The following is a 13,789-nucleotide window of genomic DNA, read 5'->3' as shown; positions in this document are numbered from 1 at the left end:
CTATATAATTATGTCAATATTTTCAGGTTATATATTTTTTATATTCTGTGTTATATTTCATATTATTTATTTCTTTAAGATTACACTACTTATATTCATTATTAATTATATTATTAGGTTTTATGTTGATATTTAATTTTTTTTTATTTTTCAATTTATGGTATTACTTTTTTAAAAATGTAATTATATGAATATTATTTACCATTTATACGAATAATATTTAAAGTTATCAACTGATATTTATAATAGTTTATAACATTATTTATAACAGTTTTTTTATTCATACTGATCATATTAATTTTTAAAAAAATTTTTTGCAAAAAGTATTTCAATTTTAGTGTTTATAACATTATTTTTAATATATCATACCAATATATTAATATTATTATTTTAAGGGTATCAACTGATATTTATGAAAGTACAGTTTATTTTTAGTTTTTATTTATTTATTCATACTAATCATATTCATTTTTAATATTTTAATAATAGAAATAATAAAAATAATTTTATTTATAGTGTTTCTAATATTATTTATGTATATGTATAATAGTACAGTTCATTATTTATTTATTTATTTATTCATACTGATTATATTCATTTTTATATTTATGATAATAAAATTGCAAAACGTGTTTTATTTTTAGTGTTTATATTATAGATTTTTTAATATATCACACCAGTTTATACTATCATTATTAATACTATTATTTTGAAAGTATCAACTGATATGTATTTGTTTATTCATATTGATCATATTAATTTTGAAATGTTTAATAATAGAATTGCAAAAAGTATTGTATTTTTAGCATGTGTAATATTATTATTTTTTTTTAATATATCACATCAATTTATTAATATTATTCATTTTTATTTTTTCATTGCTTCATTACGTTTATTTTTATATTGTATTTTTATTTATTTTCTTTAATTATCATGACAAACATGTTAATATTTGAACATTTAATAATAGAAATTAAAATTTTAGTTTTACTTTTGGACATTTATATTTTAGCATTCTTTAGAAATGTTTTTTCTCCCCCCAGTAAATGACTAATAACTGCTTAAGCAGAATAAGAATATGAGTAAAAATATTGGACAAAGCGATTATCGTTTTTATTTTGTTGGTGCTCATCAGCTAAACAGAGATCACAACTCGGATCAATAAATTTCATCTCTTAAATAATTTTCATTTCATAAATATTGAGAAAATGTGCGAAAGAAGTCATCTTCAGATTCCATCTGGGCCTCACAAGGCAATTCACAGCATGCTTTTCAACGTATTATCTCATAAGAAAATAAGTGAATAACAGAATTACCAGGTACAGGAAACGTGCAAATCTAGTTGATAATGGAGCACAATTACTGCGCTGGATTGTGATGAGGTCAATGACTGGCTTCCTGTTTTCTGCACCAGTGACTGGCGCTCTCATTCGATTGTCATTGATTGGAGCTTGCCTCACAAATGCCTTTGCAAATTGACTCGCAACCACAAGCAGGGCGTACATAATGAAGCTTTATGGAAATGAAAGACTGCGCCAAACAGAGAGCCTCGATTCATAAGCCTCAGTAAAAGCGGCGCCACTCAAGATCCTCAAACAGAATGCACTGAATCGCGAGGGGAGTTTAATCTGGAAATGTTTACCTGAATTACATATACATACAAATACATTTCATTTGAGTGTGCAGGGGGCGAATCTCACGAAAACATGACCACCTCACATTTCACCTCAAAGACAAACACAAAACATTTTTTTTACAAGTATTTTCATGAAAAATAAGTACTTGTTTTCCTTGTAATGATTTCTGGAATTTAACTTTATATACCCACTTGATAGACTGAGTGATTGATTGATTGAGTCATTCATTCAGTCACTGATTGATTGATTTGTTTATTCATTCACTCATTCATTCATTAATTCAGTCAATGGATAGATAGATAGAGAGAGAGAGAGAGAGAGAGAGATTGATTTGTTCACTCATTCACTCATTCACACATTCAGTGATTCATTCATTAATTCATTCATTCAGTCACTGATTGATTTGATCATTGATTCACTCATTCACTCTTTCATTGATTCATTCATTAATTGATTCATTTAGTCAGTGAATCGGTCATTGATTCATTGAGTCATTCACTCAGTCAGTAATTCCTTCACTCATTCATCCATGCATTAATTCACTCGTTCAATGATTCATTTATTCAGTCATTGATTCATTGATTGATTGATCCATTCATTCATTCACTCATTCATTTATTTATTCATTCCATCATTCAGTCAATCAGTCATTGATTGATTGATTCATTCACTCATTTATTAATTAATTCAGTCAATGATTGAATCATTCATTCACTCGTTCACCCATTCAATGATTAATTAATTAATTCATTGATCTATCCATTCATTCACTCATTCACTCATTCATTGATTCGTTAATTGATTTATTGATTCATTCATTCACTCACTCATTAACTTATTCAATGATTCATTCACTCATTGATTGATTGATTAATCCATCCATTCATTCACTCATTCACTCATTGATTGATTGGTTCATTCAGTCAGTCATTGATTGATTTATTGATTGATTGATTCATCCATTCATTCACTCATTCAATGATTAATTCATTAATTTAATGATTCATTAATTCATTAATTAAATGATACATTAATTGATTTATTGATTAATTCACGTATTCATTGATTAATTCATTCAATCAGTCAGTCAAACAGTCACTGATTGATTGATTGATTTACTTATTCATTAATGAATTAATTCATTCATTCAATGATTGATTCATTCATTCACTAATTCATCCATTCATTCATTCACTCATTCAGTGATTTATTAATTCAAATAATTCAATGATTCATTAATTCATTAATTTAATGATTCATTAATTGATTTATTGATTCATTCACTCACTCAATCACTCATTCACTTTATCCTTTTTTCCCATTAAAGTTTTTCCCATTAAATGACTAATTACTGCTCAAACAGAGTAAGAATGTTTCTGAATAAGAAGATTTCTGAATGTTTTACAACTCAAATGCATCTAAATGCAAAAACAGACTACGTTTTCTTTATGCAAAATATAATTTCTCTCCTGTGATTTTAGAGTTAAATATGACCCAGACCTGTTTTTGACAGGTTTCATGTTCACCCTAATAATGATTCCACATACATGGACTGACCTATTTCTTAATTACCCTTTTTAAAAGATCACCACCTTTCTAAAATGAAACATAGGGTCTTTAATACACGGTCTTTAGACATGAGCTTCATAACATGACCTCGTTTGAGGCTGAGATTTTAACAGCCCTCGGAAATCAACTGGCGAATGACCTTTCACAGCGCTCAGCGGCATCCGTCAGCCGCCCCGCTTTAATACACAATAATATCGAGCGGACAGATAAACCGCCGACCGGCCGGCGTCCTCTCACCACAGTCTGCGACATGATTTTTGAATGAATTCGTTTAATTTTATATGTTGCACTGTAAAAATAGCAAATGAGGCTGGTTGCTCATATTCATGAGTAGCTGTTGTATATCGTCTGTTTAGAAAAGACTGGAAATGCTCCAAAACAAGCATCTGCTCGGCTGATCTCTGCCGCTTTCTGTTCAAAAGCTCAGCGTGTTGATGCGCTGATTGAGACGGCCATCCGAATGCAATTACTGCTGAGTCATGGGAAGAACACAGGGAAAAAACGGCTCATTCATTTACAAGGATCCAGAGTAGCTTTCGCTCATTTGCTCTCCAGAATCGTGCCAGCATTACTCATACAGACTATCATAAAACAGGCAAGCTATTTTTAGCACCGTCCAGCTTTTTATGTAGGTCAAAAATCGGTGGATTTCTCAGCAGGTGGGGTGAGATGTATGGGAGAACTTGGGAGAAATAAAGGCAGAGCGAGAATGAGACCGTTGCTCCATTTTGACTAATCAGTCATCCACAAAAGAGTCAACTAACAATGATTAGTGAACTTTTGAGGAGAAGCAGTGAGAACTGTCTTACCAAGAGGAATCAAGGATGTATTTGATTTGATTTGATTTGATTATTCATTTTATTTTTTTAATACAGTTTTGTTTTTTAGACTTTTTTTTGGTTTGTTTTTACTTTGACCCATGAGACAGAAGCTCATACATGTTTATTTTATTACTATTTTTTTTAAGTTAGCTTTGTAATTTTTTTTAAAATGTAGTTGTGTATTTTATTTATTTTTAATTTATTTTGTATTTTTTAATTTTAAATGTAATTTTTTTTTTTTACTTTAAGTTAGTTTGGTATTTTTTATTTTATTTTTAAATTAGGTTCATTGTTTATTTTATTTAGTTTAATTTTATTTAGTTTAATTTAATTTAATTACATTTCATTTTATTTTATTTTTTATTTTATTTAAAATTGTATTAATTTTAAATTTAATTTAGTTTTGTATTATATTTATTTATTTTTAAGTAGTCTTTTTATTTTAAGTTAGTTTGATATTTTTTATTTTATTGTTTAATTTAATTATATTTATTTTATTTTTAAGTAGTCTTTTTTATTTTAAGTTAGTTTGATACTTTTTATTTTATTGTTTAATTTGTTTTTATATTTTTTATTTTATTTTTTAAAATATGTTTATTTTATTATTTAATTTTTAAATTATTTGTAAACTATTTTTTAAATTTATTTTTTAGTTGTTTAGGGTTTTTTTGTTTTTATTTTGACCAATGAGCCAATAGCTCATACATTTTTGTTATTTTATTTATTTTATTTTATTTTATTTTATTTATTTTTAAATCACCTTTCTATGTTTTTTTATTTTATTTTTAAATGTAGGTTTATATATTCTATTTAATTCTTAAATTAGTTTTATAGTTTATTTTATTATTTAATTTAGAGCTTATTTTATTGTTTAATTTAGTTTTATATTTTATTTTATATTTTATTTTATTTTTTTTTTTTTTTCTGATGGCAGTTAAGAAAAAATACACCATGAATCTCAGTGCTCTTATGCAAAGACGACTCTCTACAGGTATTATAGACACTTCGGTTGACACAGACCCAGCGTGTCGGCTGGTGAAGAGTAAGGTTGGTTTCATGCATTCCACTAAAGTGCTTCTTTTCAGTGTCACTCTTCATTTAGCTTTTCACATCTCTCCCTCTTGAATATCATGTTCAAATTCAACCTATCTCAGTCCTTTTGTGAGTGGCACCAATACAGTACCTTGACTATCAGGTCCTTTCTGTGTGAAAAAGCACTGCGCCCTTGAGATGCCCTCTAGCACAAAATAAAGACATGTATGTGTTTTTGAGAGAGAAATATTAATTCTGCCTCTCTTAATTGACTCTGCTGTTAGTCACAGTGGGAAATAGTGTCAGAATCAGCTGTGAGTTTAAAGGCATCATAAATCATCAAGTCCTATGATGCTGTGTGTGAGAAGATTTATGATTCTCACTGCTGCTCTTTCCTTTGCCCTTTTTACACTATGCAGGACTTTGGTATGATACGTGTATATACATAGCTAGCTCAGAAGATGCCAATACTTGAACATTAAACATTAAAATGTTACTAACGTTACTAACAATAAAATGCCACTTTCAGATCTGCAACAATGGCTGGAGCCATTTCTGAGAAATTAAAAAGTATCAAGGAGGCAACATGATTGTGTGATACTGATTTCATAAAGTTGTTCAATAAACAGTAAATATTGAGTGACTTGCATTTTAGACTTGCTGTAAGATATTGTTTGTTTTTCAATATTAACCAGAAAAAACAACATGAAATCATGACAGAAAAAGTCTACATTATGACATTAAGTCAAAATTGACAAAAATGAGAAATCGATGAAATCAAGATGAGTTTCGATGTTTTAACTCATAATTATGAGTTCTGTCATAATTTAGACTATTTATCTCGTTGACATAGCATCTCGTCATTTTGACTTTTTATCTTTTGGTCTCATAATCGACATATTATTTGAATGTTTTTATCTCATAATCAACTTAGTATCTTATAATTTTGACTTTATCTCATGATTGACTTAATATCATAATTATGGCATTTTTATCTCATTTTGGGCTTAGCATCTCATCATTTTGACATTATCTCATAATTGACTTAGTATCTCAATTTTGGCGTTTTTTTTTATCTCATATTCGAATTTATTTATGTCAAACTTGACTTAATATAAAAAATGTAGCACTTTTATGTCATCATCTTAGCATCATATAATGTTGACTTTTTAATCTCATAATTTACTTAATATCATAATTTTAACATTATCTTATAATTGACTTAATATCTCAATTTTGACTTTTTAGTCTCATATTTGAATTAGTATTTCTTAATGTAGACTTTTTATCTCTTAATTTCATTAAATGCTCAATTTTGACTTTGTATCTCATAATTGACTTAGCATCTCATAATTTTGCCTTTTTTTATCTCATAATTGACTTAATATCATAATTTGGACATTATCTCAATTGAATTAGCATGTCAATTTTGATTTTTTAAAATTCATAATTGAATTAGTATTTCAGAATTTTGACGTTTTTATCTCATAAACAACAGTATTTTGACATTCTTGTCTCATAATCGTATCTCATGATTTGGACTTTTTATCTCATAATTGACTTAATATCCCGAAATTGTGACTTTTTATCTTATAACTGACTTAGTATCTCATAATTTGGACTTTTTATCTCCTAATTGACTTAATATCATAGTTTTGACATTGTAATCTCATAAACGACAGTATTTTGACATTCTTGTCTCATTATCGTATCTCATGATTTGGACTTTTTATCTCATAATTGACTTAATATCCCGAAATTGTGACTTTTTATCTTATAACTGACTTAGTATCTCATAATTTGGACTTTTTATCTCCTAATTGACTTAATATCCCGAAATTGTGACTTTTTATCTTATAACTGACTTAGTATCTCATAATTTGGACTTTTTATCTCCTAATTGACTTAATATCATAATTTTGACATTGTAATCTCATAAACGACAGTATTTTGACATTCTTGTCTCATAATCGTATCTCATGATTTGGACTTTTTATCTCCTAATTGACTTAATATCCCGAAATTGTGACTTTTTATCTTATAACTGACTTAGTATCTCATAATTTGGACTTTTTATCTCCTAATTGACTTAATATCATAATTTTGACATTGTAATCTCATAAACGACAGTATTTTGACATTCTTGTCTCATAATCGTATCTCATGATTTGGACTTTTTATCTCCTAATTGACTTAATATCCCGAAATTGTGACTTTTTATCTTATAACTGACTTAGTATCTCATAATTTGGACTTTTTATCTCCTAATTGACTTAATATCATAATTTTGACATTTTAATCTCATAAACAACAGTATTTTGACGTTCTTGTCTCATTATCGTATCTCAGAATTTAGACATTTTTATCTCACTATCGACTTAGCATCCCAAAATTTTGACTTTTTATCTCATAATTGACTTAATATCATAAGTTTGACATTATCTCATAAGTGAATTAGCATGTCAATTTTGATTTTTTTTAATCTCATAATTGAATTAGTATTTCATAATTTTGACATTTTTATCTCATAATTGAGTTAATATTCCGTAATTTTGACTTTTTATCTCATAATTTACTTAATATTTTTAATTGTAATTTATTGCTGTAATGTAAAGCGGAATTTTTTTGCATCATTACTCCAGTCTTCAGTGTCACATGATCCTTCAGATATCATGTGCTGATTTGCTGAGGAAGCATTATTTTCAGTGTCGAAAACTGTAGTGCTGCTTGTAATGCATTTTTTCAGGATTCTTTGATGAATATACAGTTCAAAAAAGAACCACATTTATTTGAAATGGAAATCTTTTGTAACATTACAAATATCTTTATTGTCACTTTTAATCAGTTGAATGCATCTATGCTGAATGACAATAAAAAAATACTATTGAATACTACTATCTTGAATAGTAGTGTGTATGCATATATACTGCTCACTTTATATTCACAGTGGGTGGCAGCTACAAACATCTTTTGAACTTTACAGAGATCTTTTTGCATGACAGCTTATGTAGTGATACTCACTTTGAGCTAAAAATATACAGTAAAAAACTGGTGCCACATCGTGATAACTTTTGCCACCTCTGAAATGACTTTCCTTTTCGACTGACATCAAGAATGTGTCTTACTTCATTAACCCCTCTAACCATCAAGCACCATTTTCGCTATAAAATGACTACTTGTCGCTCTCCAATTAATCCCCAATGGATAAAAAGTCCCTGCATTTCTTTTAATCATTAAATATCCTGTTTCACTCAGAAAAGTGTCACATTACAGAAGTAAAATGGGTTGCTAACGGCGTCTCATTCAGGTCTATTAGCATAAAGCGCTAACTCTTCTCATAACAACGTTCTCTGATTTACTGTTGTCATAAAGAGACCCAGGGCCAATTAGATTTGTCTAGGTCATGTTCATGGATGGGTAATTTGCCAGTGCGCCTCTAAAGGCTGACTGGATGTCTTTTTCTCTCCTCCATGACTCAATCGAGCTTCAAAGTTAATTTGAGGTCAGTCATAACCTCAGATATCAGACTCAGTCCAAGTCTGCTGGCACATGAACAGCCACAGCTGGGGCCTGATCTGATCAAGCCAAACCTGCAGCCGGTTACTACTGAGAAACCAAGTAATCTTGCTTAATCAATGCTAATGTCTACAGGATATCAACTGCGGGTTTTAGTTTCCTTGGCGAGGCTGCAGTGTCACTTCTACATCAGATTTTTGAGCCTGAGATTCTGACTCAGTTTGTGCCAGATCAGGCTAGAAATTATGTGAATATACAGTGAATCTGATTGGATGGAATGGGAAAGATGATGGATGTAATCTGGATGCTTGAAGACTCATGTGTCGTTGTGTTGATGTGTTTCAGGACAGCAGATGATTCAGCAACAGTGGGCACAGTGGTGGTGAGCCGGATGAAGATGGGTGAGATTGAGGACGGTGAGGTGGACCACATCACTGCCGACATGCACCAGAAGGTAAGCTAAATAATTACAACTAGCTACTAAATAACACTAGTAGTTTGACTGCTTTCAAAACAGTGAACTTCCAAAATGCAGTTTGTATGCAGCTTCAAATGATCCCAAATTCGGTTGTAAACGATCCCAGCTGAGGAAGAAGGGTCTTATCTAGCGACACGATCTGTTATTTTCATAAAAATAATACAATTCATATACTTTTTAATGTCAAACGCTCGTCTTGTCTTGCTCTCCCTAAACTCTGTGTGTTCTGGCTCAAGACACTTAGGGTATGTCAAAATACTCCCATCGTATTTTTTCCCTCAACTTCAAAATCGTCCTATTTACCTTGTTTGATCTTCTTTGCATGTTCACTTTGCAAAGATTGGGTGGGAACTTCTGTAGCGATGTAGGATGATTTTTAAATTATTTTTGAAGTTGAGGGAGAAAATACGATCAGAGGCACCATATCGGGGCACCATATCAGTCCATTATATGGAGAAAAAACCTGAAAAAACCTGAAATTCCTTAAAAAACACAATTTCTTTACGACTGGATAAAGAAAGACATGAACATCTTGAATGACAAGGGCGTGAGTACATTACCTGTAAATTGTTGTTCTGTAAGTGGACTTCTCCTTTAATAGTGCCCCTAAGTTTTAACTTCCAAAATGCAGTTTAAATGCAGCTTCAAATGGCTCTAAACAAGGAAGAAGGGTCTTATCTAGCGAAACAGTTGGTCATTTTCAAAACAAATTGACAATTTATGTACTTTTCAACCTCAAACACTCGTCTTGTCAAAGTCTGCATGAACTTGTTTTTTTGCGGTTCAATATGGTCAATAGTTAGGGAATGTTGAAAAACTCCCATCTCGTTTCTGTTCCCAACTTCAAAATCGTCCTACATCTCTGCAGAAGTACTGACCCAGTGTTTACAAAGTGAACATGACCCAGATTACACAGAGTACGCATGCGCATCACAGAGGCAAAACAAGATGAGCATTTGAGGTTAAAAAGTATATAAATTGTCAATTTGTTTTGAAAATGACCAATTGTTTGCTAGATAAGACCCTTCTTATTTATGCAATGCAGTGATTGAATGTATGTTAGTAGCTTGTGTAGCTAACTACATTTTCAGGAGAGTTTCTTGACTGCAGTTGAACTACTGTAAATTAAGAGTGGCTTGTATTGTGGGAAGTTGTCTTTTTTGTGCATGTGCATGCAGTTTGTAAGAACTAAGTCACAGAGGGAAAGTGGAGTGAATATTGTGTGGCATCCCTGAAATTCAATTGCACAATTGACTGAAAAAGCAAAGGAGAACGTTTACAGTGTGCAAACAGAGTTTATAGATCAGAGTTTATAGAAGAGGCCCACAGAACCTTCAAGATTTGTTCACACTGTGGAAGAATGGGCCAAAATCACAACTGAGCAATGCATGCAACTAGTTTCTCCATACAGGAGGCTGTCATTACCAACAAAGGCTTTTTTTACATAGTATTAAATAAATTTCAGCAGTTCAATACTTTTTCCCCGTGTCATTCCATTTTATTACACAAAATTTAATTTCTGAAACTATTTGTTTTGTTTTATTTGTATGTATGGATTGTTTGGGTTGTTATCGACATCTAGTGAATCTCTCTCTCTCTCTCTCTCTCTCTCTCTCTCTCTCTCTCTCTCTCTCTATATATATATATATATATATATAAATGTTTATGGAATATTGTATATTATGGAATATTTTATCCAGAATATTTAAACATATATGATGGAGATGTGGAAATGAGCCGTTTGTGTGTCCCCAGCTGCTTTCGTCTGTGTGTCAGGGAGAATTGAGCATTATTACATTGACAGACAGCATTACACCCTTCATGTCCCCTAAACTCAATAACTTACACAGACACAGCCGTCAGCAGAGCCCCTTAACCTTCATTAATCAGCATGAAAGAGGCACAGACAGAATACAGGGAAGAAACCAGAAGGGTGTGAGAATTATGGAGCGTTATGGAGATGGATGAAGGACATGATAGAGGAAATGGAGGGTATTTAGACTGAGCACCATTTTAACAGAGAAACTTGAAGAGATTTAAATAGTGAATCCCTTGTAAGTGACAATCCTGAATTTGAATTGAGGTAGCAAACGAGATTTAGAATTTATATTTGAATGTGGGAAGTAGAAAGAAATTGGAATGAGATACATGTCAACTGGTCATTTATAACTTGAAAAGGAAAGTTTGTCAAGAAGAACTTTGAAAGTTGGATTGATAAAACTTTGTCTAAAAGCTAAAGTTTGGAAAGTATGTTGACCTTATTGACAGACAGATAGATGGACAGACAAACAGAAGAACAGATGGATGAATGGATGGATGGATAGAGAGATAGATGCATGGACTGATGGACAGATAAATGGATGGGTGGAAGGATGGATGGATGGATGGACATACGAACAGATAGATAGACAGATGGATGAAAGGACGGATGGAAAGATGAATGGATGGATGGATAAAGAGATGGATGCATGGACTGATGGACAGATAAATGGATGGGTGGAAGGATGGATGGACAGACGAACAGATAGATAGATAGACAGATAGATAGATGGATGAATGGACGGATGTAAAGATGAATGGATGGATGGATAGAGAGATGCATGGATGGATGGATGGACAGACGAACAGATAGATAGATAGATGGAAAGATGGATGAATGGAGAGAGAGATAGATGCATGGACTGATAGACAGATAAGTGGATGGGTGGAAGGATGGATGGATGGATGGACAGACAGACAAACAGACAGATAGATAGATAGATAGATAGATAGATAGATAGATAGATAGATAGATAGATGGATGAATGGACGGATGGAAAGATGAATGGATGGATGGATAGAGAGATAGATGCATGGACTGATGGAGAGATAAGAGGATGGATGGATGGATGGATGGATGGATGGATGGATGGATGGATGGACAGACGAACAGATAGATAGATAGATAGATAGATAGATAGATGGATGAATGGACGGATGTGAAGATGAATGGATGGATGGATAGAGAGATGCATGGATGGATGGATGGATGGATGGACAGATGAACATAGATAGATAGATAGATAGATGGAAAGATAGATGGAAAGATAGATGGAAAGATAGATGGAAAGATGGATGAATGGATAGAGAGATAGATGCATGGACTGATGGACAGATAGATGATGGATGGGTGGATGGATGGATGGATGGATGGATGGACAGACGGACGGACGGACAGATAGAGAGATAGATAGATTGCCGGAAGGATGGATAGATAGATTGATGGAAAGATGGATGGATGTACGGAAAGATGTATGGATGAATGAACAGAAGGACGGATAGAGAGATAGATTGATGGATGGATGGACGGAGAGAGATATAGATAGATGGACAGAAGAACAGACAGACAGATAGATAGATAGTTTGATGGATGGATGGACAGACAGACGGACAGATAGAGATAGATTGATGGATGGATAGATTGATGGATGGACGGACGGACGGAAAGATAAATTGACGGATGGATGGATGGATGAGAGCATGGACTGATGGACAGATATATGGATGGATGGATGGACAGTCGGACATATAAAGAGATAGATTAATGGAAGGATAGATAGATAGATAGATAGATAGATAGATAGATAGATAGATAGAAAAATGGATGGATGGACAGACAGATGGACGAACATGCAGATAATAAGTCCTTTTTGTGGTCTGTTGTAACAAGTGTGAGTCTGTTTATTGGCTGAGAGACGTTGTGGTTTTATTTGATCTGAGCGCTTCAGAAGTGATTTTCTTTGTTCGTCATGAGGGAATGTGGGTCAGGCCTGATGTATGTTTGAGGAGCATCAGCCACAGAACAAGACTCTACATAAAACATGGCCTGATAGCGAATCCTCTCTTGTTTTTTTTTTTCTTGTTTTTTTTCCTTGAGCCGAGTGCCAAGAACTGATTTGAAACTCTTACAGACCCATCCAAGGTCATGAGACCTAATGAGACGTGAAGACTCATCCGTCATCGCGCTAAACCCTGATGCGGGCTATGCATTTCAAGTGATTAGGCCGTAAGCGCTGCGGGTGATGTTGATGGAGGGTCGATGTTTGTCTTGCGCTGCCGGGAGGGTCTCTCTTCTCCTGGATTGCTTACACTGGCGCTTGGGGATACTTGGAGAAGTCCTCTATTATCTGAGCAGTGGTGCAGGTGACAGCTTGTCACTGTGCGTTCGGCTCGTGAGACAGAGTGAGAGAGTCACGGGATAGTGTTTTGAACTCTCTGATGCCGCCGGTTATGTTTCAAGTAGTAGGCATTATGCTGATGTCTAATAATCGAGACAAATTAACTTCAATCTCAAATGCATGATCTTGTTTTCTTTCCACAGTGCACGCTGGTGTACGAGTCATCACATGGTGGTATTAACGACAAAGACAATGGACCAATAATGAATGCTGGTGAGTTAAAACATTTTGACTCATATGTAGCAACTAGTGCTGTCAAATCGATTAATCGCAATTAAGCACATCCAAAATAAAAGTTTGTGTTTACATAATTTATGTGCATGTGCTGTGTATTTATATATACAATACATACAAATATACACAACACACAGTTTGCATGTAAACGCAAACTTTTATTTTGAATGCGATTAATCGCGATTAATCGATTGGACAGCAGTAGTAGCAATGTTTTAAGAATGAGTGTTTGTAGAAGTGTGTGATTTAAAATTTTTTAAAGAAATTAATACTTTTATTCAGCAA

General features: G+C 32.6%; 1 protein-coding gene across 9 annotated transcripts in view; it reads left to right on the top strand.

The window, feature by feature from the left end:
- The window catches only part of inpp4b (inositol polyphosphate-4-phosphatase type II B), a 192,064-nt gene that overhangs the window by 82,471 nt on the left and 95,804 nt on the right, over window positions 1–13,789 (top strand). For all 9 annotated transcript variants that reach the window (XM_051107142.1, XM_051107168.1, XM_051107183.1 and 6 more), the window contains 2 exons: window positions 8,921–9,029; window positions 13,414–13,483. In XM_051107142.1, coding sequence (XP_050963099.1) covers window positions 8,921–9,029; window positions 13,414–13,483 — 179 coding nt within the window. The remainder of the gene's footprint in view (window positions 1–8,920; window positions 9,030–13,413; window positions 13,484–13,789) is intronic.

Source organism: Labeo rohita, chromosome 1 (assembly GCF_022985175.1).
Source record: "Labeo rohita strain BAU-BD-2019 chromosome 1, IGBB_LRoh.1.0, whole genome shotgun sequence".
In the NCBI taxonomy this organism is placed as follows: domain Eukaryota; kingdom Metazoa; phylum Chordata; class Actinopteri; order Cypriniformes; family Cyprinidae; genus Labeo; species Labeo rohita.
The sequence above is the reverse complement of the archived record's forward strand: the minus strand, read 5'-3'. Positions and strand labels throughout refer to the sequence as shown.